This window comes from Mytilus galloprovincialis, chromosome 9 (genome assembly GCF_965363235.1).
Source record: "Mytilus galloprovincialis chromosome 9, xbMytGall1.hap1.1, whole genome shotgun sequence".
In the NCBI taxonomy this organism is placed as follows: Eukaryota; Metazoa; Mollusca; class Bivalvia; order Mytilida; family Mytilidae; genus Mytilus; species Mytilus galloprovincialis.
The window spans coordinates 67361182-67387085 of record NC_134846.1 but is presented as its reverse complement, the minus strand read 5'-3'; the positions used below and the strand labels follow the sequence as shown (position 1 = coordinate 67387085).

Sequence of the window (25904 nt, the reverse complement as noted above, 5' to 3'; positions counted from 1 at the left end):
TAAGCAAACTTTTCCCTAGATAACTCATCACTTTAGATGGCAATAATTTTTCATTCATCTTCTTTCTTGACTAAAATTACAGTATGTGTGTTATTTTTTAATAAGAGATGTCACAGAAAGGGCAGATTTATTCAAACTCAAGTCAGTTATTAAATATGGTATAAAACGTTATTCTATAAATAAACAATTATAATAGTAATAGGAAGAACAATATGTTATCAATAAAACAATAACCTTGCTTTGATTGAATTATCCCCACTGGACATATAATATAAATTTTATTTAAAACTGAGAGAAAACGAATCGATTATGTCAAGCATGCAGAAGAAATGGAATAAGACAATGCAACACTTAATCTTTTAGTAATAATGTACTATCAACTCTCGCATTGCCTTGCGTTAGTAATGATCAGAATTATCAAATACCATTACTAGATCTCACGCTTTCTTTTCTGCAAATCGCAAAGTCTAAAAGTGGAAAAAATAGAAGCTGATCTACTATAATATGACGTTTTTGTGTATCTGATTTCAACTATATACTAGTAGGTATATGTAATAACAAGGTTGAAATTATTGCTGGCTTATCTAGAGCTTTTACCCAGTCAGTTAATAAATATTCTATTTGGTGATGGCTAAGTCTTATGTTATCTCGAATGTTATGTCCTTGAAGGTATACGATTGGCGAAAACTAAGAAAAAGCACCCGATATATATAAAAACAAAGTTAAGTGAATAGCAAATTAAGCAACAAGAAAATACATATGTCACAATTTCTAAACGTTGATTAAAAAAAATGATAATCTTGAATTGCAATTAAACGGACACGGTTTATAAAAATATTACTAGCGATCAAATATTGATCCAGTAAATGAACAGACAGCGAAGTGGAAGAAAAGGAAATAGACAACATAAGAGATGTGTATTGAGAGAAAGTGATAATCATTATTGTTGTTAATGAGGAGTTCTAGTCATGAGTGTGTATTGGTTGAATTGTCTTAGATAATTATATTGATCTGGCATCCACGTGGAGATTGTCCCGCCTTCGACAGAAAACAACTTGATTCCGTTGAAAGTTCGGAGAGGTGTGAAAGTAAGAAGAATTTCTCAATTGAGAATTACGCCAGATATTTCACTTCTTTAAGTAAGACGAGGGCTTATTAGCAAATAAAAAATCCAAAGTTTTTATACCGTAATTGATAGTTGTCTAAAAATGGAAATTTGTATTCTAAATTTTGGAATATAAATTCAAAATATATTTATTTGCAATTGACTATTGTCAACAGGTAGTTAGACACATACTGATACATAATATGGCTGGTGAAATAGACATTGAAAATACAACGAATAAATATTTTTCGGAATTACAGGCGACAACTATAAATGCAAATTCTTTAAAAACTTTGGAGTATACTTTTTGGAATCGAACGAAAACGAATTTTCTGAACGGCTCGTCGAATGGTTCCAGCCATGAGATAAGTTTATCAGACGAGTCGTTAGCTGGACTCATCGTACTTTATACCTTAACAACATTGTTTTCTGTGACTGGAAATACCTTTGCCGTCCTTGTTTTTACAAAGGGGCGCCATTCTAGGACGGATTTGAGACACTTTCTGGTCAATTTAGCGGTAGCAGACTTAGTAATGGCAATGTTTTGTATGCCATTTACCTTTGCTGACGTCATTTTAAACGAATGGATATTTTCAAAACCAATGTGCCCTATTGTTTTGTTTGTACAGCTTCTGGCTGTGACAGCAAGTGTTTTAACAAACATGGCCATAGGAATAGATCGTTTTTTAGCAGTAACATTTCCTCTTCACCTACGTGTGACATTTTCGAGGAAAAAGTACGTCATCAGCGTCATTTGGATCTGTGCATTTTCCTTAGCTTGTGTTCAGTTCTTTGAAGGACGTGCAGTTGACGTTGGTGGTGGGAACCTTAAATGTATAGAGACTTGGGAAAGTGCGGAGTCTCGTCGTATATATACTATTTTCATATTACTTTTTACGTATATTATCCCATTATTGATATTAGCCATAACGTATACTATTGTTGGGATTATTTTATGGAAGAGAACGGCGCCAGGAAACGAAGACTACGCTAGAGACAGACAACGGCTGAAATCTAAAATAAAGGTAACTTAATTATAATAAAATGTTTTTCCTTTTATAAACATATGTTTAATTCCAGGACGGAAATAAGCAGGAGCAAGTGTTCAGCCCACAGTCCCTCGCATGTGTTTTTTCAGATAAAAAATTAATTAAAAGTGCAACTTATTGCTAATTTGACTAAATATTAAATTGTTCTCAAATTATGGTAGTATTTTTTTTAGGTCAAGTTGCCATTAGAATATCTGTTGAACTCTTATGCCTCTTTGACTTTGGTTCGATGCTTCTTGTTTAATGTTTTATAGTTTCATGTGCTCAACACGCACCTTTACCAATGTTCTAAGATGGAACACTAAAACTATCGGTCTCTTGTGTCCTATTGGCGATCATACAACACCTTTTTTTTTAATATGAAACATTCGATAAAACATGACACAAGTGGAGTTGCAACTTTTACAGGAACACATATAAAGTTGATAAACTTGAAATTCAAAAACCAAGAGTATCTTATAACTACTGGAATACGAAAGTACTGGCAACTGGGGGAATTTTTAAGTCCACCATTATCTGAACCGAACCAATAGAAGTGACAAAAACCGTATTATTCAGATTTCCGTGTCCATCTTACTGTTTATGTTCTTCTTTGACGTCTCTATTAAACTTGTACATTAATTGTGGAGACGAGAGCAATTGTGAGTATTTGATACATTGTGTAGCCACTTGTCTATGGTTGAAGACCTGTTGACATTAATGTGATTTAGTATGGTACTACTAGGTTATTGTATTATTGAATATTCATCAAATCTTCTGTCATTTATATTTATAATAGTTTATACAGTACTGTAACTGCTTTAGAAATCTGTAAACTTGTAACGGAAAACTATGTACAATGTAAACTCACAGCTTCTTAATGTGATCAAATACCAATGAAAGGATAGCTGTATGCAATGGGTGTAACTAAACCTCTTTCATGATAATTTGCTTACCAAGGGATTCTGCAAGAATTTCCCTGAGATTAATACAATTACGTGTGGCATCTTGATTTAATCGAATATTGCATAACGTTTAAATCTATGATGTTTGTGAGAGTGTACCCCTCGTTTTCGTATATAACTAATAATATGTGAATAAAGTTTGACGGTTGCTTATTCAAGGGTAATATTTGTTCTTTGTCTTACCTCCTTTTAACAGTAAATTTAATGCACAATATGTCTCAGATTTCTGAATTCAACATTTGTATTATATTACTGGAATGGCGTAATTAGTTTAATATAACGCTAAAATATATATCAGATATAAACAAATGTGTAAATAGAAAATGGAATGCCATCATAATTTTACACGTAGCTCGCGAATTAAAGCTAACCTGAAAATTCATTACTTTATCTGATAGAAACTTATATTAAGAACGTTTAGTTTAATTATTTGTAGTACGAATTTAGAGTTATGTATAAATTGCAGTTAAGTTAATTGCAATTATGGTTTGTTTAAAAATGACAATAGGCTAGTATCCTTAATATCTTTTTTCAGAAAAATGCCTGACTTTAAACGATCCCTTTAAAAAAAACCGACATCTCTTTGATGTCGAAGCAAAATTTATTGACATTCTATACAATATGACATTTCCTTATAATATACTCATGACCATCACCATAATTTAGAATAGTGGCGATTGTCATATTGGTAAAGGTTACATGTACCAACAATTTTGTGTTTCCATTTGTAAGAATGAAGCAAATACATTTAAACATAGTTGCAGGTGAAAATGTTCAATGGATAATTTAGAAATGTTATAGTCGATAAAAAAGTTTTCAATATCCGAGAAATAAGAACTTTGTAATTACGTTAAATGAATGGTTTACATCTTTAGGGGAAGCTATTCGATGACAGTAAAATATCGTATCCGATGTCATAAAATGCATGTAATCATCATTTATGCAATAAACATGCCCTCCAATGTAGTTTTACATCAAAGCGGATGAAAGCCATCTGTTACAATACAAAGTTACCGTTATTCTACAGAATGCAAAAGTACAAAATATATGCTTAGATACGTATAATTAATTTGTTAATGATGTTACTAATACGATGACGATGGTTGAAATAAACGAAGAAAGATATTTTATGATGCAGCGTTAAAAAAAGGCAATAAATAAAAAACAGTTAACTTATGGATAATTTACTGTGTTACTTTTGCAATTAGAATTAATGATTTAGAACACAAAGACCATATTGCTGTCAAAACCATATATCTGATATTAAGCTTATTATTTCTTATCATCATGGGTAAATTCATTTTTGACGTAATCGCAGACGACATACGCTACAAAGTCTAATGGAGAAAAAAGTAAATTGAGCTTTGTTCTTGATTGAATAAAAGAAAAAGTAAATAACCATTTTCAGGAAAAATGATTTATTTTAGAAATCTGCAACAAATCAGTCTATATCATGATCTATAATATCAGTAAAAATTCATGCGTGATCACATTGACCTCCCTTTGAAGCTTTTCAAATGTCATCATTTATTATACATTAGAATTGTATAATTGGTGATGAAATGTAATGCAATAATTGATACGACGTACTTTCAAATGCATGAGACCTAAAATGACCTACATGTTACATGACATGCAAAGCTCCCCTTTTGAATTTAATTCAACAAATTTCTTTCAAGTTTACTGGCTTTAAATCAGTATTTAAATGAAGAAATATTTCTTCTTTGTTGATGTCTGTATTTAGACCGATCATTTGTAACATATCCTTATAACGAGAACAGAACAAAAACAAATCATTATTGATAGGCTATGAGTAACACTTTAGAATACCTGCGTGTGTGCATATTTCAATTTTACAGCTGGGTGTTAGAAGCAGTAAGAAGTTTATGCTCTAGAATCTTTAAGATGTTTAAAGAACATATATAACAATGTTAGCTAATATTTACCGATTATCTGGTTTTCTGAACATAGATATTGTAAATAAACTGCGAGTCATAATACGAAGTTTGATTCGGTGTGTAAGCGCAGCTTTGATAATACATGCAATACGAACAAATTTAGAACAAAAAATGAATATGATTAGTTTCTCAGCAATTTGTATGTATCAATTTGTAAAATTCGAAGTGTGAATGGGACACCGTCAATATATTGCATCTTGCTGAAACGTCTCTCCAACAAAAGAGAACTGAAAATACCTCATGTTTCAATAACTGGTACCTGAATCGTATCGACTCTTGTTTTCTAATTTATTTACTGGTATAGCAGGCACTTAATACATGGTGTTTATACGAAAAACAGTCACTTAATAAGAGGTGTTTTTTAAGAAGTCAAAAAATACAGGAAGTTTGTTAAGTAATCAATTAATACAGAGTGCTTGTTAAGTAATGAGATAATACATATTGTTTTTGAGGTAGCACAATACAAAGATTTTTCACTCCCAATCAGACAACTTTAAACTGATGTAATTCATTTCATCCTTCTTTATATTTTATAAATGAGGTACCAAAAGAAAGAAGAAAGATTGATCTTTTAAATTGTGATAATTTCATTATGACATAATTATTACATAATTAATTATTATGTAATTAGTTTCTATACTGTGATGTCCACATTTGAATGAATTTAACGTCTTTCATAGCATCCTAAAATATTTTAAAGATTCTTGTACAACACAGCTTGACCTCGTAGACGTGCGTTCCTGGTACCTTTGATAACTATCTACACCACAGGGTCGATGCCACTGCTGGTTGACATTTCGTACCCTAGGGTATCACCAGCCCAGTAGTCAGCACTTTGGTGTTGACATGAATATCAATTACATGATAATTTTTATAAATTTCCTGTTACAAATCTTCGAATATTTTGAAAAAACTAAGGATTTTCTGATCCCAGAAACAGATTACCTTAGCAGTATTTGGCCCATTTTTTTGAATGTTGGGTCATTAATGCTCTTCAACTTTGTACTTGTTTGGCTTTATATAACTTTTTGATCTGGGCGTCACTGATGAGTCTTATGTAGACGAAACGCGCGTCTGGCGTCTTAAATTATAATCCTGGTACCTTTGATAACTATTTACACCACTGGTTCGATGCCACTGCTGGTGGACGTTTCGTCCCCGAGTGTATCACTAACCCATTAGTCAGCACTTCGGTGTTGACATGAATATTAATTATATGGTCATTTTGATAAATTTTCTGTTATAAATCTTTGCATTTTTTGAAAAACTAAGGATTTTTTTATCCCAAGAACAGATTTCCTTAGCCGTATTTGCCTCAACCTTTTGGAATTTATGGTCATTAATGCTCTTCAACTTTGTACTTGTTTGGCTTTATAACTTTTTGTTATCTGAACGTCAGTCTTATGTAGACGAAACGCGCGTCTGGCGTTTTAAATTATAATCCTGGTACATTTGATAACTAACTATATATTCTTACCAGTGTAATACTTTATCTTTTCCTTTTAATACTATTTCATTCTATAATTAAAGCTAAATCTTTGGATATAAGGAAACAATCAGAGAAGTTGATTTGTTATTTTATTGTACAACAGAAACAACACTGCTACAATAAAAAAAAAATTGACGACTATTTCCTGTGATGAACACATGAATTTACTTTTTTGTGTTTTGATGTATTTAAGAATTTAATGCTTCTTTTGTATATTCATTGGGGTGTAAAAGCGTTGACCGAAGTACATTTTGTATGAAGCGCTGAAGTTTTTTCTTTAATTTACCTGTTCACTCTATTGTTTGACCTCGTGTCATCATGAATGTTATATTTCATTGTGTAATGAATGTCAATTTCAGAAGGACGCGAGATTGCGGTTAGCCAATCAAAATAACGCATCATAATGAAACATAAATGCAATGTTATTATTACTTGAATGAAAGCAGACCATAATAGAGGGTATTGATTTGAATAGCAGTCACTCAATTTAAGATGATTATCGAGTAGTCAATTAATATTGGGTGTTTCTAAGGCAATGAGTTAATACGTCAAATAACGTGTATAAAGTAGTCAAACATAGAGGATGATTATAATTTACCCAATAATTCAAAACAGAAAGTCCACAATCAAATTTCAAAATCAAAAGCTCAAACACATCAATAATTGAAAGCATTGTCATAATCCTGGCTTGGTACAGACATTTTCTGATGTAGATAACGGCGGATCAATTTGGTCTTATAGGTAGCTAAAGCTCTCACTAATAAATACAAGTGTTTATGTAATAGATCTGAATATGATACACATTCTTACCAGTGTAATACTTTATCTTTTCCTTTTGAGACCATTTTATTTTATAATTAAAGCTATATCTGTGGATATAAGGAAACAATCAGAGAAGTTGATTTGTTATTTTATTGTCCAACAGAAACAACACTGCTACAATACAAATTTCTGACGACTATTTCCTGCGGTGAAACTGACATTTTGTCAATGAAATGATTGAAAGGTTGTACATAAAATAAATCGACTGTATTTTGTTATACCAATTTCAATTATCTTTGATGTTCGGCATCCTCGGTTAAAAATAAATTTTAATGCTGGGTAAATTAAGGAAATGCTTGAAGTTGAAGGAAGTGACAATTAAAGACCACAACAATTGTTCAGAATACAAACTGTTTACTCAGATATCATTTCACTCAAAATAGTAGTGCTATGTGCTGCTACCATGCATTATCTTTGTTGATAATTAATTCAAGCTTACAATATGTTAATGCTTATCCATCGAAGCCTACAATTTTACTGCAGCATCTTAGTGCTATAGATTTTTTTATAGTTGTCTGTATACAGAAGATAGTGAATTTTTAATCGGGTTCAATAATAAAAACGAACATGGCGAAATATCTGTTTTAACCATTTGTAATCCTGTTTGATTATATTTGGTTTTTATTTACTTATACTTTCAATTTACCTTTACATTTATTTCTCTACGATTTATAACCTTCTTCATTGAATGATTTTCATCGTTCCAATGCATTGTTTACATTGAAATGCATTATTAAAGACAACTTTATTTACCTCCAATTCACGTAAATAGTTTTTTCATGTATCTGTAATTTACAAATGTATAACAATGTTCTTCTAGGTAAACAATTAATTGATAAGCATATCTGGTTCCTAATGTCGGTTAATATATATGATCACATTCGATGCAAGCAATAAATGATAACCCTCTTATAGCCGTTTGGCTTTCTTTCTACTTGAAATGTTGTACCGATCTGTTGACTCTATTTGTTCCAAAAACAGAAACTATTTAACGAAATATAATAACGTCAATCGTATTTACATTTGTTTTATAAGTTAATGGGAACACTGTTTTCTTCAAATCGAACATGACGTGTCTCTTCTTGACTTTTCTCTTTTAATAAAGATGGGATATTGATGATCACGAATTGTTTTGTTTTCAATTAAAATATAATTTCGCGAAACAGTGTATGATGCAATGATTGCTTAAGTTACATAATCAGTCTGATAAAAGTCATTTCTGTCGTTTGAGTCACGGTATGTTGCGGTCAAAACTGCATCACCGTAATTATAAAAAAAACCATATTTCTAGCAATTAAAATGCATGTTTTTAAAACAACACAGGCAGCTGTATTCTCAGGACAAATAACTGGATAAGAATGCTTTCTTGTGCAGCATAGGAATAATGTTGGACAAGAAACTTTTATCTAACAATTACATATAGATACAATTTAGTTTGCTAAAATAACATAATCAAATTCAAAAATACCGTTTCTCGATCAGTCTTCAACAAAAAAGTCGAAATCTAACGAGGAATAAACAAATATCAATACAAAAAAAAGGGATTCGCGCCCTCCTGGATGAACAACCAACCAATAGTTATATCGACAAAGTAGTATCAGATAAAAGTAAAAAGTACTGTTTTGCTATTTTCGAGGATCACTTTGGGTTAAAAGTATGATACTGACTTCCCTTCGTTTTTTTTATTACTCCCATTGGGTGCGAACTAGACCAAAAGTTTGGAAAGCCCAAATTATGAAACATTAGAAAACAAACACAGAATATCCCTCACCCGAAACGCTATTCCAAAAAAATCAACAGTTTATTTTCATTTTTAGTGAATAATTTGGATGTCATAATCATCTTAGATTGGTCTTAACCACAAAATTCTTTTTTTCAATATTGATTTATAGCTCTTATATATTTTCTGTGATTATATTATGGAGTAATCTTTTTTTACAAATGTCTATAAGCATCATAAACCGATGGTATATAAATATTTTTATCCTTTTCAACACTTCAATAAAATTTATGTATAACCGTTTAACATTGTGCTTACTTTCATCTTGCATTGCTTCGGAAACAAGTATTCCAATAAAAACGAAAATGAATCAATCGAATCTTAATTCATGTCAAACCAATACCAAATCCACTAAATAATACGTACAAATTGCAATAAAGAAAGTAAAGTAGATGGTGGATGCTACTATAAAATCCATATGTAAAAGAGCATTCTTTTTGGCGTTTAAAAGGAAAATAATTTAGAATGCTAGATGGCTGTATACCTTATAAATCATAATGAATTTCATAGAATATGCCCATATTTTACCCTTAAGATGTACATAGTAGCATAATGGATCAGTGTAACACAGAAGATTTAAACGAAATCAATTCACTGAAGAAAATGCAGATCATTGACGCCTTATCATAGAAATCGTGGTAAGTTTTGCTGGAAGAGGACATCCAAAAACAAAAAACGCCAACTAATGATTTAGTATGCAAGACGTGTGTTTTCAAATTATTCTTAGTTGTACAAATATCAATTTTAAACAACATGATTGCATTAATATTTCACATCAACACAGTAACGTTTACTGTTGGACTGCCAATTACCGGTCAACGACGAATTTTCTACCAGCAATGTTACCAATCCAGCAGTTGACAAATTATATCAAAGACACATGAACAGGCTTATCATTTATTACGCCAGATACGAGTTGTGTCTTCACTAGACACATCAGTGGTCTGAAGAGCACTTATAATTTATAATTCTATAAACATATCCAACACGTTCTAATCATGCATCGGAACAAAACTAGCCTTAAACAATATCATTAATAGTATTAAAATTGTTGACTATTCTTCGAAGTTGATATTGATAGGACCATATTACTGACTCCAACGCTTCTCAGCCAGTCATCAAAAATTATACAGGGGTCTAGTGAGCAGACCAGTATATCTTATCTCTTCCGATGCACGTTATGCCGATTTAAATCTTTTATGGTTTCAAGTGGATTTCAGATAGTCAATTATTTGTGTGTAGTTGTCTGTGCTCACGTCTTGTTTTCAGTTGTATCTTTGGTTTTACTCAGGTTTTCATATACTCTCAAGTGTAGTTGTCTGTGCTCACGTCTTGTTTTTAGTTGTATCTTTGGTTTTACTCAGGTTTTCATATACTCTCAAATGTAGTTGTCTGTGCTCACGTCTTGTTACTAGTTGTATCTTTGGTTTTACTCAGGTTTTCACATACTCTCAAGTGAAGTTGTCTGTGCTCACGTCTTGTTTTTAGTTGTATCTTTGGTTTTACTCAGGTTTTCATATACTCTCAAGTGTAGTTGTCTGTGCTCACGTCTTGTTTTTAGTTGTATCTTTGGTTATACTCAGGTTTTCATATACTCTCAAGTGTAGTTGTCTGTGCTCACATCTTGTTTTTAGTTGTATCTTTGGTTTTACTCAGGTTTTCACATACTCTCAAGTGTAGTTGTCTGTGCTCACATCTTGTTTTTAGTTGTATCTTTGGTTTTACTCAGGTTTTCACATACTCTCAAGTGTAGTTGTCTGTGCTCACATCTTGTTTTTAGTTGTATCTTTGGTTTTACTCAGGTTTTCACATACTCTCAAGTGTAGTTGTTTGTGCTCACGTCTTGTTTTTAGTTGTATCTTTGGTTTTACTCAGGTTTTCACATACTCTCAAGTGTAGTTGTCTGTGCTCACGTTTTGTTTTGAGTTGTATCTTTGGTTTTACTCAGGTTTTCACATACTCTCACATTGGAAATCAGTCTATGCTTTAAATTGCATATCATTTCATAAGAAAATAAATAGTTTAAACATCGCCAGGATTGATTCTGCAAGACGAGAGACGGTTTCATTCGGCACTATATAAAGTAAAACATCCAATCCGGCACCATGACATAACCATTGTAGCATCATTCAAATGATTGTATCATTTATATGGCGTCATAATGGCATCATAACTGACATTTAAGTTAAAAATTTGCGGATCATATTAAACTGTTCCCTTACAATAAATGAAATACATGCAAAAAGATTATAGAACTACAAATATATGTTTCCTCATTAACAAAAAATATGCTTTACAACATTAGGTATACAGACAAATTTCGGGAGCCAATTATATTTACGACTTTAGCGACAAGAAAAATAACACTAGATATAAACCGTCGCGAATATATAAAACTTTCAACGTCCTTTATACACTTTTTCGCTATTTGTTCGCCATTACTGAGCATCACATAGGTTCCCGTAAAATTTTGACGTCTAAACACAAAATATATTTGACGCCACAATGGAAAAGTGATTGTTGTATGACGTAAACAGTTCAAACAGGACATATTATCGGATCAGCCGGGAAAGCAATAAGGTGTATTGAAATACAGCAAATAAATTCGAAAATGGCGAAATTAAATTTACGCGAAGTGGTACAGAAAAGGATAAATTCGATATTAAATATTCGCGAAAATAAGTTGGTTTATAGCACTCGATTTATTTTTTACGAAAAAAATTTAACATTTACACTGAAAATAAAAATTTATCTGTTTAATACTGATAATAAAATTACCAATTATTCACAGTTATCTTCAAACCTTTGCTGTGTGTACGATATTGTAAAGTTAAGTGTGACTGTGTGTAAAACAGTACCTGTATATTAAATGCTAATATGTCACTAACTTCAGACATTTTTAACTCTTAAATACCAATATATATATAAGTTATCCGCAAATATATAACCGAAACACCAAACATTCATTTGTTGTCAATTTTATACTATCTGTTGCTAAATTTTGCAAAACATTTAACAAAACTAACTATGCAAGCAAACCTACCAGGAATTGTCGAGTCTGAAAACAATTAACTAAATGCCACCTTCAGCATAGTAAGGGCAAATAGTTCAGACTGTGCCAAGTATGAAGCAGAATACTTTTTACAGTCTCATAGGTGCAATCCTATCTAATCAAAAATGAAAGAAAAAACTTAAGTTCCTTAAATCTATTCAAACGTGATGTGTGGTAAGTAAAAAAAAGATGTGCAATGTTGCTTGCTTATTTATATGATTTATTTACCGGTCTTTGATAAATAAGAGTCAGGTAAAAGTAATCAAGGCAATTGCATGGATATATCAAAAGGTGCAAACCTCTAACGAAGGTCATGTGATATTTATCATTTAATTACATACAACATCAAAGGTGCCAGGAATTAATCAAGTCTTGTAGATTACTGATAGTATGTAACGACACACATTCATCTGAAGGTGGGATGTCAGTGTAACACCGAGTGTAACAGTCTGTGTCTAGATCTGGTCACCTTGGATGTTTCTTAAAATAACTGTTTGATCCCGAATTGTGCTTTGTAGCAATCCTTGTCTTTATGACCTTGTGTGAATTTATGATCACTTGACACTCGTCGTCATCCGTCATCTATTGTCCGCCCGTCGTCGTTAAAAATTTTACATGCAATCACCTCTGAAACAACTGAAGCAATGTTTACTAAACTTATTAATAAGGCGAATACTCCTTTGTGTATCTAGTATACAGTGTGCTCAATTCCGTTCAGTCGCCAGACGGTTTGCCACCATAATTAAACAAAGAGAACATACGATTCATTATATGTCTCATATCGTGAATACCAGAATAAACGAAAAAATTAACAAATTTTCAGGATGTCAAGATCTATCTACCTCAAATTTTCACGAAAATTATTTGTAAATAAAGGGAGCGAGTGTTTGCCCTTCAATGACGAATGTTCGTTTATTTTCAAGTGCATGCTTATTAACTAAAAAAAAACTATTGAAATAGATAGAAACTGTTCCTATAGAATATTTTCCGCATAACAAGAGGCTAATGCTAATACCACAGAAACCATTGCAAGACTTGATAAGGAGTTCTCTTTCTTGAATGAAAATTTGGCCCAGTTTCGTGTTTTGTATCAGTTCAGTGTTTCTATTGTTCCGTTGTTTTCCTCTTATTATATATAAAGTTGATGTATTTTCATCGGTTTTGGTATGTGACCCAGATTTGTTTTCGCTTAACTGATTTATCAGTATACTACTGTTGCATTTATTTGCGTATTTCCTAGAAAGCTTAAATAAATAGGTAGACCAAATTTCTACAAAAAAGGTTAAAACGATAGAAATTATTGGAATGCACTCTTAAATGATAATTTTAAATAATTTTCGTGTTTTTTGCTCATTATCTATTATCTCAAAACATATGATAGTAAATAACAAAAGTGATCAGCCATACATTCAGTTTACTATTAAACAAAAAGGCTTTTAGTGGACGACAGCACAAAGACCAAATAAACAATGATGAAAATCTACTTTCTAGGAATCTTGTAATGTTGGTATGATGAAGAAGATTTAGACGTGTTAATTCAATTGAATTGCTTCCTTATTGTGGGAAAATATAATTAAGTATGATTTCACTCTTATCTCTCGCTATACTTTGATGTTTTTTCTATTTGTTTATGGCTCAATTACGTGCGTAAGTACCTGTAGAGGAATATGATGAATGTGCAGCTAATAAATTCTTGTATCTAGCTATAATATAGAAATCGCGTGTTAAAAGTAAGTAATAATGTAAAATACATTTACAATTGTTTTCTGTACTATAAGAGAGTCTTAGTAGTACACTCTTTAGAAACAAGTTTCTTGTCTAAACTTCCCTGTTTGTCGATTGTTATGCAATATATCCAAATGGAATATAATTTTAAAATGAATCTTTCTTCTAAAACAACGGTAGAATGACCGATATGGAACTCTGTGGAACGTTAGTATTCGGAAAGTTTGATTTGTTTTAATTAGTTTGGTTTGAATTTATTTCTCTCAATGTTGAACATATCGCTTAAACATGGGAATGCAGGCCTCTTATTTGTTCTGAATACCAAAACAAGGAAAAGAACTCGATAAAAATAGAATGATTAAATTACCGAACTGTTAGGAAAATTCAAAACGTAAAATCAATGCCTAAATCAAAACCTCTCACACCTCAAATGGATAAAAAGCTTCATGGTATTGCAGATGCAAAGCTTAAGTACTGAGTAAGTTTATAATTTTATTTTGTTTCAAAATTTATCTTTATAGGTATATTTAAAATATTGTCTTACGTCATAATCCAGAAGCATGTGTTAGACTAATCAAAACATATCTCATACAATATGAAATGAAATGGAAAATTGTATATTGGAATCTTATAAAATTTTAAGATAGTGTTATAGTATATAGATAAAACATGATTGAATTTTTATATACCTTGTCCACATGTAGTTTATATTGTGATTTTAAAGCTGTGAAAATATTACAATAAAAAAACATAGTTACATATCTTGTTTTCGAGATACAGGCTTGGTAAAATTCTCGTATATGAAATAGGACAAAAGTAGTTTACTGAGATACCTTTTTAGCTGGTGAAAGAGTTAAGAAATCGTATGCAATCATGGCTTACGTCAGTGCTTAAGCGTAAGTTACACTAAGCTAGACACACCCCTTCCAATTAATATAACCAAGTCTGTACTTCTACAGACTATAAGTTTTTATTATATTAGATACTACGAAGTAGAAATGGCAATAGGGACAATCAACCATTACTTCTGACGTCAAAGCGAATAGTTTTTGTCAATGAAACTATGAAAATGTTGTATTGTCTTACTGATAAATGTAATCATCCGAAACAATAAACTTCTGGTAATATCATTGTCTATTATCTAGCTAAGTACCTCCTATTGTTTACGATAATTACAAGAATACAATGCTTACATGTATTTCAATCTAGTGTATCATAAGTAATATATTTATTTACAACACGTGTGATCTTCTACTGCGTATGTTATTGCACAATCAAATAATACAACAAAAATTGTACCGAAATATGCAAAACCCTTGGATTCCATTAGGAATAGCATATCATTACATAATATTTATATATATGAAAAAAAAAATATATGATTACTTGTAAAATTTATGGAGTCCAGGTGTCTGAACTAATTTAGCTTGTGGTATTTATACCATAAAGAAACAATTTACACAACACTTAACTTTTTCTTTATATTATCCTACTCCCATTTCGAAAGTTAGATACAAAAAAATAAAAGGCTGTTAATTTTTATCAAAATAATTTGTTCACATAATATGAAATATGATGTTATGATGTTATCATGTTATGATTTTGAAAAGGTAAAAGATACAATTCTCTGGGATATCTGGGATTGCAATTATTATTTTGCATATTTTTGTATTCATGACTTTATCGATATTGGAAAGAAGAGGAATGTTACATTAATTCAAGACACACATTTTTAAAGTCTAATATGGTCTTTTGATAAGGAAAATAGAAGGCTTCCGATACTTTTCATATAGTTAAAAGTCTTTTTGGAACATGGAAAAGCAAACTAACTACCGTACCTGTTTAACTATGTTGTTATTGGTAATGTATCAGGACGAGTAGTATTTGAAAAAAGTATGTTCCAGAAAAAGAATATGCAAACAAATATTTGAATGATATTTTTGGGTAAATTCTAGCTAGGCCTGTTTTTAATTTAACCTCCTGGCAGACTTGTTTCGCTTAGGTTGACGAAATTCAGGTGAAATGAAATTACTTGAAACAAAGAACAAAATCTGTTGACCGAATTTCAGCAATATGTATCTTTGCAATATCTAAGTCCTCAATAAAACATATTGCTATCATTACTGCTCCAATATAATGAAAGGATTCCTCGGGGCAATGAGATAATCATGTAAGCAATGCATATTTATATAGTTTTTTAGTTATACAAATAAAACGCATATTTCGTATATGCAAACCGCATTTTATGTTCAAACGAAGAGCATTACACCTAAATACTTTAAAAACAGTTGTTTGCATGATATTTATCTCGTATAATTTATGATGACATGCTACCAAGACTTAACGAGAGGGATTGTGCTTGATGTTTATATGATACAGACATGATCAGTTTAATTGAGGTGCTGGAGCTGGCATGTCAATATCCACTAGTAGTCTTTTGTTAATTTATGTTGACATTTCTTTTGTTTCTCCTGTTAGCTAATATAACATCGGACTCGGACTTCTTTTAACTGAGTTTTACTGTGCATATTGCTGCGTGTTTGTTAATTCCACATTGGCTAGATGTATGGTTGTGATCTCTCAAAACGTGATTAACTTTGTCACATTTTTGGGTCTTTCCAGTGTCACTAACCGCTACCCTTTACTATTTTAGTGTGTTTTTTTTGTCGGTTTATTTAAATTTTTCCCAGTTAATTGTGGCGTCCATTTTGCTGAACGATAATACAATATTGTTTATGAATTATCTGAAGTCCGCTACTGGGTAAGGGATTTTCTCTGAACTGACCTTAGGCTTTTTACTTCTATTTGTTGACTCTTTGGCAAATTTCTCATTTCGTTTTCTTTCCTATAATTACTCTGCTATTGATGCTTTCATAATATGTTAATAAATATTGATATAACGCCAATAAATAAAAAGGCAACATAAAGACAGCAATCATGAAATATACAGGCAAAGTCTGAACAAAGCCGGTAAACAACACATAAGATGACAATTGAACGAAGACAGTCTAACTCAAAACAAAATAATGAGAATAATTAATACAAGCTTTAGCTCTTGTAAAAAACTATATATCAATTTCATCAATATAGGAAAAAAAGAGGGACGAAAGATACCAGAGGGACAGTCAAACTCATAAATCAAAAATAAACTGACAACGGCATGGCTAAAAATGAAAAAAAACAAACAGACAAACAATAGGACACATGACACGACACAGAAAACTAAAGAATAAGCAAAACGAACCCAACCAAAAACTAGGGGTGATCTCAGGTGCTCCGGAAAAGTAAGCATATCCTCCTTCACATGTGGCACCCGTCGTGTGGCTTATGTGATAACAAATCCGGTAAATAGTCTAATTCGGTAGGTCACATGAAAGGGAAGGGGATTGTAGTTACGACGTAAGGAACATATCCGATATCATTTGTGAAACGGTTATTCCATAACGGGCAACCAATTCGTGATGGCGTCCGTAAAATTTACGAAAAGATGATCTCAACTTCACCATTTGGAACTCTTGGTTTAATAGTTTCCTTGTGAGTAGCAACCCTGTAATTAACATGCTTAAACATGTATGTATAATAACAAGCGAAGTTACAAACATTCCATACTTATTATAACGCACATTTATACCGGGTATAAGAATGTTGGATTGCTATTAATCGTGCATGCTTGGTACATATGTACTAGTCAATTCCGCAAGTCTTCATCAAACTAATGAAATGCTATCTGCATGTAGTTGTCATGACAAATTGTGAAGGCAACAAAAATTCAAACACTAAAAATCTATTTCTTAATAACAGTATACTGCAAACTCACAAAAAGCTTAAAATGCTGTTTGAATGCACAACATTAATTAATAATAAAAAAAAACATAATCATAAGGTTTTTAACATTTGTATAGCAGAAAACATCCTTTCAACCTTAAACAATTTAAAGAAGAAATAGCACATAAAAGCTACTAACTGCCGTTTTTATGCTATTTTTTCTTGTTTGAAAGTCATTCTTTGATTTAATTGCTTATAACCAACTACATTTCGGCGCAAATATCTTAGTTTTCTTAGCGCGATTTTCTTGGTGCGTTGAAGATCAAGTGGTGGCGTTGGGCTGTTTTCCGCTCTTTGGTCGGATTGTGGTCTCTTGGTTACATTACCGTTTCCATTCTTTGTTCTATAAGTCCACGAAATGTTGTAGGATCCAATTGTGGGCTGTAACTGATAAAGTTACATAACGTTAATGTAAGAACAATATAAGTTAAAAAAAGGAAAGCTGAAGCAGTAAATCTATGAATGGAAACATTTGAATCGCACTCTTTATTTGACACTTATTGGAGACATATGGTAGATAGCTATATAATTGAGGCACCAAAACCAAATTGAAGTCTATATAAAATAGTCAAATATAGTTTTCTCATGAAGAGGAATGGCCTCATGTTCAGATAAAGTTCTACAACTTTAGTAGATTGTCAGCAAATTTTGAAATTCATGTTAACCATCTCAGTGCCGTAGATAAACTACTGGACAGTGTGTACCTTGATTACAAAATGTACTGTCTAGTATTCACTAAAAAGGAAAATCACAAAAATACCGAACTTAGAGGAAAATCCAATCGGAAAGTCCATAATCACATGGCAAAATCAAATAACAAAACACATAAAAAACGAATGTACAAAAACTGTCATATTCCTGACTTGGTACAGGCATTTTGAAATGTATAAAAAGGTGGATTAAACCTGGTTTTATAGCGCTAACCCTCACACTTTGATGACAGTCTCATCAAATTCCGTTATATTTACAATGATGCGTGACTAGGTGACTTCAGCAATAATAGTAATTACGGTATTAATAGTATGCGATGAATTTACAGTCATTTTAATGACACGAAAGACTGATGAAGCTAAGTGATCAACAATAATATATCGGAAAAGTAGAAACAAATGTGTTTGTAAACTTAAAGCTCAGTTTATAATTCTAATCAGTTTTGGTATAATAACTTAGTGTAAGGACCATCATTACGTCTGTTGAAATTAAACGGCATCATTACATCGTGTCAAGGTGAACCGTATTTAACTTTTTAATAACATTATCACATTTATAAACATTTTAAAATATTAGTTCCATAAACATAACTTTCAAATATTTACATACATATTCCCCTGTCGACTCGTTTACGTTTTTATTTATCTTTGCCATGAAAACTCTTTAATAGTTTGGAGGAATATGGTGCGACAAAAATAATATTGTTTTCCCACAGGGAATACAAAAAGCTTTACAATAGCAATGACCATACATCTAACTTCCGATCTACAATTAGCAAAGAGGACAACATTATATACAAACGATATAACAAACAGACTTTTAGATGGTTTTACCAAATTGTGTTGATACTGCACGTAAACCAAATAAAATCTAATAAATAATTGTGGGCACAAATATGTAAAAAAACGACATTGTTTACAGTTTTAAAACGAAAAACATCATACGGTTCAATATATAATGACATTTACATAATCAATCAAGGCTGCTTTTATTACTTAAATTATCAGCATTTTTGTATGTTTATTAATTTCTATCAAGAAACAACATTTGCAGCTGACATCTTCTGATGTCGAAAAAAATCTGGCTGTACTTCACAATTTTAATGCTTTTTGAAATAAGTTACTTTCTGTTCTTATTGAAGTAGATTATTTTTACAGATCAATGAGTCTATTTTTACTAGAATTAACATAAAAGTAAAATATTTTGGTGTAGTTGGTTTTGAAGCAAACAATTTCAGTTTGTATGTTGAAGCTGTTACGTCGTCGCGAATTGTTGAACACTCGTTACCTTGAATGATACCGTTTGATTTTGTCTGTTTTTATCGACTTCCGGTTTTTGAATTTACCTTTGAGTTCGTTATTTTGTATTTTTGGTATTCCTTTAATGATTTTTTGCAAATTTCTAAGGTAACGAATGATTGCTACAATTAGATAGACGAACATTCTTACCTTAGATACGATAATACTGGAAGGAAAGTTACATGGTTTTAAGGTGCCTACTTTACGAATACAACTTATCGTGATTTGGAAACTTGCTTTGGTTGACCAGAAATTTGCGCTTTTTTAACTATTGATGACATACAACAATTAATTTGCCATTGTAGCGTCAGATATTTTGTATTATGACGAGAACCTTTGTGATGTCCAGTAATGGCGGTCAAATAGCAATAAGGTGTATTAAAATTGCTTCACTTTACCAAATCATTAATGTTAAAACATTTGTACTCAGTTCTCTGGGATTAACAAATTTTTCTAATATCGGTACTTGTTAAACTGAACGCATTTAACCGGAAAATAAATTATTTGCTTCTGTTTACTTTGTTCTTTTTTTGTTTTAAAAACAAGCAGGAATTCGTATACCTGAAATATTTGTATTGAAATTTCGATCATATTTGTTTATTCTTAAAAGATTTTTTGCTTAACAGAACTCTTTTGTTGAACTTTGCGTTTACCTGCATATGTGATAGACACTGAACGATTTGTAAATCTTGTAAGAGACACATTATGTGCCGAAATATTACAGTGAAATGTTCTTCTTGCAATGAAAAGAATGTTACTCAGATGTTTTGTTTCTAAATGAAGCAGTAACGGCAAGTTATTTGTATTCGTAATTTCTTTTGGTTATCGTCCTTCACAACTAACCCAAAACGTACGATATAGGTACAATGGTACATCTTAATTGACCGGAATTGTTATAAGGTATACACGGTTAATGCACAGATAAACAAGAAAACAGCATTAATCACCATGATAAAGCTATTTTAACTTAATTTATAACGTATTGATTGTATCTTTTATAAATGTTTTTCAATTAATACCGAATCACAGAAGTACTTTAAATGAGACCTAATGCCGTTTATCAATTTGAATTTAGGTCAAATCTGTGAACAGTCTTTAAGAATTAAGAGACTTAGTTTATTGTTTAAAGAATTGATCTATCCTAGCCATCTTTCGTCAGATAGAAACAATATATTGGAGTCATTGCACAAGGCTCTTTAATCTGGAATAACCTTCATCATTCTTTTTTTTATAATCAGCATCATATATGCTATAGGAATCCAAATACACATACATGTACTATTGTGGAGGATCAAAACATAAAATGGACTATTTAAAGTTGTTAATTTCAATGTCATTTGGTCTCTTGTGGATACTTGTCTCAATGGCAGTCATTTCACATCTTCTTTTTGTTTTATAGTTCACAGAAAATCGAATTTGTCTAAATTTAGTTATGCATGTGCGAGTTGTAGCATTTTCTTTAAAGTATCTATCAGCCAAACAATTGTCATCAAATATTCATATAAATAAAAAAAAAAGTATCTTTGAAATGTTTTCCCAAATTTTTCATTGCACATGTAAGACGGGGGTTTTACTAATAAAGCTTAATCAGATTAGACTGGTAAAACTTCTTTAAATCTTAAAAATATGGCTTCGCGATACGAACAACTGTAACAATTGGACAAGATTTTTTATTGACTGCGATAATAATAATGTATCAAACACTTTCGGTCGAGAAAAAGGAACTGCTTACTCTTCTGAAAGGTTCTAGTTCCCTTCAGATGTTTGGAGGGGTTCGTGTTGTTCGACCTTTACCTGTCTTTGTAGTGTTTTTATGGAACGACAATTTCATGTTAATTATTAAGCCATAATGTTAGAAGTAATTAAATACGTCTAGGTAGTGTTAGTTCAAAGGATGAAATACAATTAAACAGCTCCTATTTCAAATCTGTAGAGTTTCATTAACTAAACATTTCAAGGTCGAACTTTTATATTTTTCTTTTATTTTACCATGAACTCTAGTTTACACATTTACGAGTGCAACACTCGTTGAAACATTTGTTTTAAAATAAACCGGAAAGAAAACTAACTACGTTAATTATTTATCCTCAATTTAAAACATTCAAAGGAATATTCTGGCAATTTGAAATGAATTCAATCAAAGCTGAGCTATAAAGTTGTTGTGAAACTTCATATTTTAGGGGCGGTTTGAAACAGGGTGGTTAGTTATCTAAGAAAACTATTGAGACTAAAATGTTTTTGAATTTTGATTTTCATGTATAAACAAAAACGAGCCGGTTAATAATTCTGATTCAACTTGAAATTTGATAATGTTAATGTATATGCATACATTTTGCTCAAATACTATGGGCTGAAAAAAATCACAAAAGGAACGTTAACAAATTATCTGATTGTCAAAACAACAAATAACCAAAAGCAGATAAAAGAAAACATAAACATAAACAAAACGAAAATCAGTCGCAATCGAATCTTTTGTATTATAAAAGATAAATAATATGAGAGTTTAATTTTATAACGTCAAGTTTGTTTTGAATTGACTGGAAGACAAATAAATAAATCTTAAATAAATCAGCAGCCAAATTGATTGTTTAAATCATCGCGACATACTTAATATTATTGATAGGTAAACTAGTCTGATGCTATTTATGTTGTTTGAAAGAAAATACTTTTCAAAGTCAATTATTTAAAACGGAATGCAAATTACAGAACACGGTAATGTTATGCTAATTATGTTTGATGTACAAGTTACACAAACTGCTAATTTACATTACAGAAAGCAAAGGTAATTGATGAATGTGTTTAAGTAAGAAGCAAGTTCAATTATATATATAAAATTCTATATAATACAACGTTTCAAGTAAGATCAGTTTACTAGAAAATCAAACAAAAAATGCTATTTTGTTTGATTCAACTAATGTTTATGTTGAAATTAAATACCAATTAAATGTGCATGATCTTGCATAATAAAAATGTTAGAAATGTCGAAATGTAGTTATATAATAGCCTTGAATTGATTTGCAATGCCAAAGCGGTATAAGTGTTGTTTAAAAATTAATTATGAAATCTGAAATCCTACAAACGTACTTTTATCTTCTCTCTTTTCCCTATTTCAGTAGATCTGTCTGATGTCCACATTAATAGGAAGCCACGAAACACATATAATCAATGGTTTCGCGTTATCAAAATGTATTTTTATAAAACATCCAATCCTTAAGGTATTGGCTTGTGATTGCTTGGAAAACAACACTAAAGAGCACAAGATAAGATCGAAAAAGGAAATAATCCCATTCATACTCCTAAATCAGAAGCGATCACGTTCGAAAATTATCCATTGTTTAAATACTACTAAATTGACGAGGGTAAACCTTAATTTAGAATAAAGATAAACTGTCAAGGAGGCAAAACCTGAAAGGCCCTTTAGTATAATTTAGAAGAAGTAAACCAAAATGTCAAATTCATGTCTGGTCCGCCTATATTCCAACCATAAATCTTCTATATGTGCCGACACTTGACTTTGAGAGATCAACGTTAGTTAAATTATTAAGACCTTTAGGAGTTCCGTTATCGTAGTGGTTGGTGCATTGAAAGGTTTCGCATAACTTTGCACGTAGGCGATTCTATAAATTATAGTCATACCAGTGTTATATTTAACATTGATATGAAAGTGCGAACTTGGGCTAGCAACAAAACCAGGTTTGACCAACCATTTTTTCTTAATATGTCCTTCACAAAGTCAGGAAAAAGGTAGTTGTTATCAAATAGTTCGTTTCTGTGTGTGTTGCATTGTCTTTTGATTTTTGTTGCACTTCAGTGTTTCTGTTGTTTCGTTGTTTTCTTCTTATACATGTAGTCGATGAGTTCCCCTCTGTTTTAGATTATCTTACGGGTGCCACATGTGGAGCAGGATCTGCTTACCCTTCCGGAGCACCTGAGATCACCCCTAGTTTTTGGTGGGGTTCGTGTTGTTTATTCTTTAGTTTTCTATGTTGTGTCGTGTGTACTATTGTTTTTCTGTTTGTCTTTTTCATTTTTAGCCATGGAGTTGTCAGTTTGTTTTAGATTTATGAGTTTGACTGTCCCTTTGGTATCTTTCGTCCCTCTTTTAGATGTATTTGGCACAACTTTTTGGAATTTTGGATCCTCAATGCTCTTCAACTTTGTACTTGTTTGGTTATATAAATATTTTGATATGAGCGTCACTGGTGAGTCTTATGTAGACGAAACGTGCGTCTGGCGTACTAAATTATAATCCTGGTACCTTTGATAACTATTTACACCACTGGGTCGATGCCACTGCTGGTGGACGTTTCGTCCCCGAGGGTATCACCAGCCCAGTAGTCAACACTTCAGTGTTCACATGAATATAAATAATGTGGTCATTTTTATAAATTTCCTGTTTACAAAACTTTGAATTTTTCGAAAAACTAAGGATTTTCTTATCCCAGGCATAGATGACCTTAGATGTATTTGGCACAACTTTTTGGAATTTGGGATCCTCAATGCTCTTCAACTTTGTACTTGTTTGGCTTTATAAATATTTTGATATGAGCGTCACTGATGAGTCTTATGTAGACGAAACGCTCGTCTGGCGTACTAAATTATAATCCTGGTACCTTTGATAACTATTAGTTTATACCCCGGATGTTTTTCCCTCTGAATCAATTTATGACTTTCGAACAGCGGTATACTACTATTGCCTTTATTTATATGATTAGGATTATAACCGAATGTCTACTGTTGTAACCCAATATTTTTACCTATTTTGTCTGTGTGCTTTGTTCACACATCGTTGTCAATATGAAAATAATGGAATTTTTATGCGACTCCCATACAAGTGAGATGTTTAGCTAGCTATAAAACCAGGTTTAATGCACCATTTTCTACATAAGACAGGAATATAACAGTTGTTACCTATTCGTTTGATGTGTTTGAGCTTTTGATTTTGCCATTTCATTATTGACGTTTCGTTTTGAATCGTCCTCAGAGTTCAGTATTTTGTGATTTTACGTTTTATACAGTGACGTGAGTGATTCTCAGCAAAATTACTCAGAGCAATGATAGGTATTAAATTCATACACTTTACTGTTTATATGCGTTATCTTCGCCGGTAGCCAACTATTTGTTTTTGCATTTTTCTGGAGAATGTAAAGCGATTAAGTGCCGTGGGTTTAACAAAAATGTCAGAGACTTTATAAACATCTGGATTTTCAGTGTAAATTTCAAAATTATTCAGTTGTACTACTAGAGAATTATAGCTGATATTACAGGGATTTGATACAGTTTACTTCATGATAAGCAGTTATATTAATAATTAAAATAATTATAGACTAAAAAGATTGTGTATATTGATTGAACGTCTTATTGTCACATATCAGTTGGCATGTAATGTTAAAAAAGAAAATTAGAGTTAAATATACGTTGTTGTTAATAATTAAAATTTACGAGATGGTTTTCCCAAATCAGCAATTTGTCAAGATATACTTCTATAGTCTTCCCTTCACATTCTTTTGTTTTATGTTAAATGAAGCCTTCCGAGATTTCCTTAAGAAACCATTAAAACGTCGAACCATCAATAAATATGTAATTGTAAAAACAACAAAGGAACGCAGTTAAAAAGTTCATGTTTTTCTCTCTGATACAAGTACTTTCATATAAATTATTGATAAAACATTTCTTAATCAAGGAGTTTTTCGACTTAACTGATGAAAGGAAGCGGACTGAGAACCTTGTTAGACTTATGTTTTAACGTGATTGCATGTTATGGATCGTAAAACATACTATTTACAGATTTGTTGAATGATGATGAATATCTCTTTTAACAGGAGATCATCAAAATGAATAGTATCATTCTGCAAAACATCTACATTACAGTTAATGAGTTACATTGTTATAAATATACGTTTGCCGAAATTAAATAAAATATCTTATTACTCAAAAGCTATCAATGTTTTGTCAGCCCGTTTGTTAACCTTCCGGAGCACCTGAGATCACCCCCAATTCAGGTTTCGGTGCGTGTTGCTCAGTTTTAATTTTACGTAAATGCTTTTTAAAACATACACAATGCAATTTATTATTTGAGAAGACCCTGTAGCGTGATCGTATATTCTATTTCTATTAAATATTTATATATATTGCATATCTGGTAT

At 31.5% G+C, this 25904-nt stretch overlaps 1 protein-coding gene across 2 annotated transcripts in view; it reads left to right on the top strand.

Annotated features, from left to right (window-relative positions):
* Positions 1-928: 928 nt before the first annotated feature.
* LOC143045727 (substance-K receptor-like) overlaps positions 929-25904 on the top strand; it is a 41640-nt gene continuing 16664 nt past the window's right edge. For both annotated transcript variants that reach the window (XR_012969012.1, XM_076218442.1), the window contains exon 1: positions 929-2130. Coding sequence is in view for 1 of the 2 variants with exons in the window: in XM_076218442.1 (XP_076074557.1) it covers positions 1309-2130 (822 nt within the window). In the remaining variant the exon portion in view is untranslated. The remainder of the gene's footprint in view (positions 2131-25904) is intronic.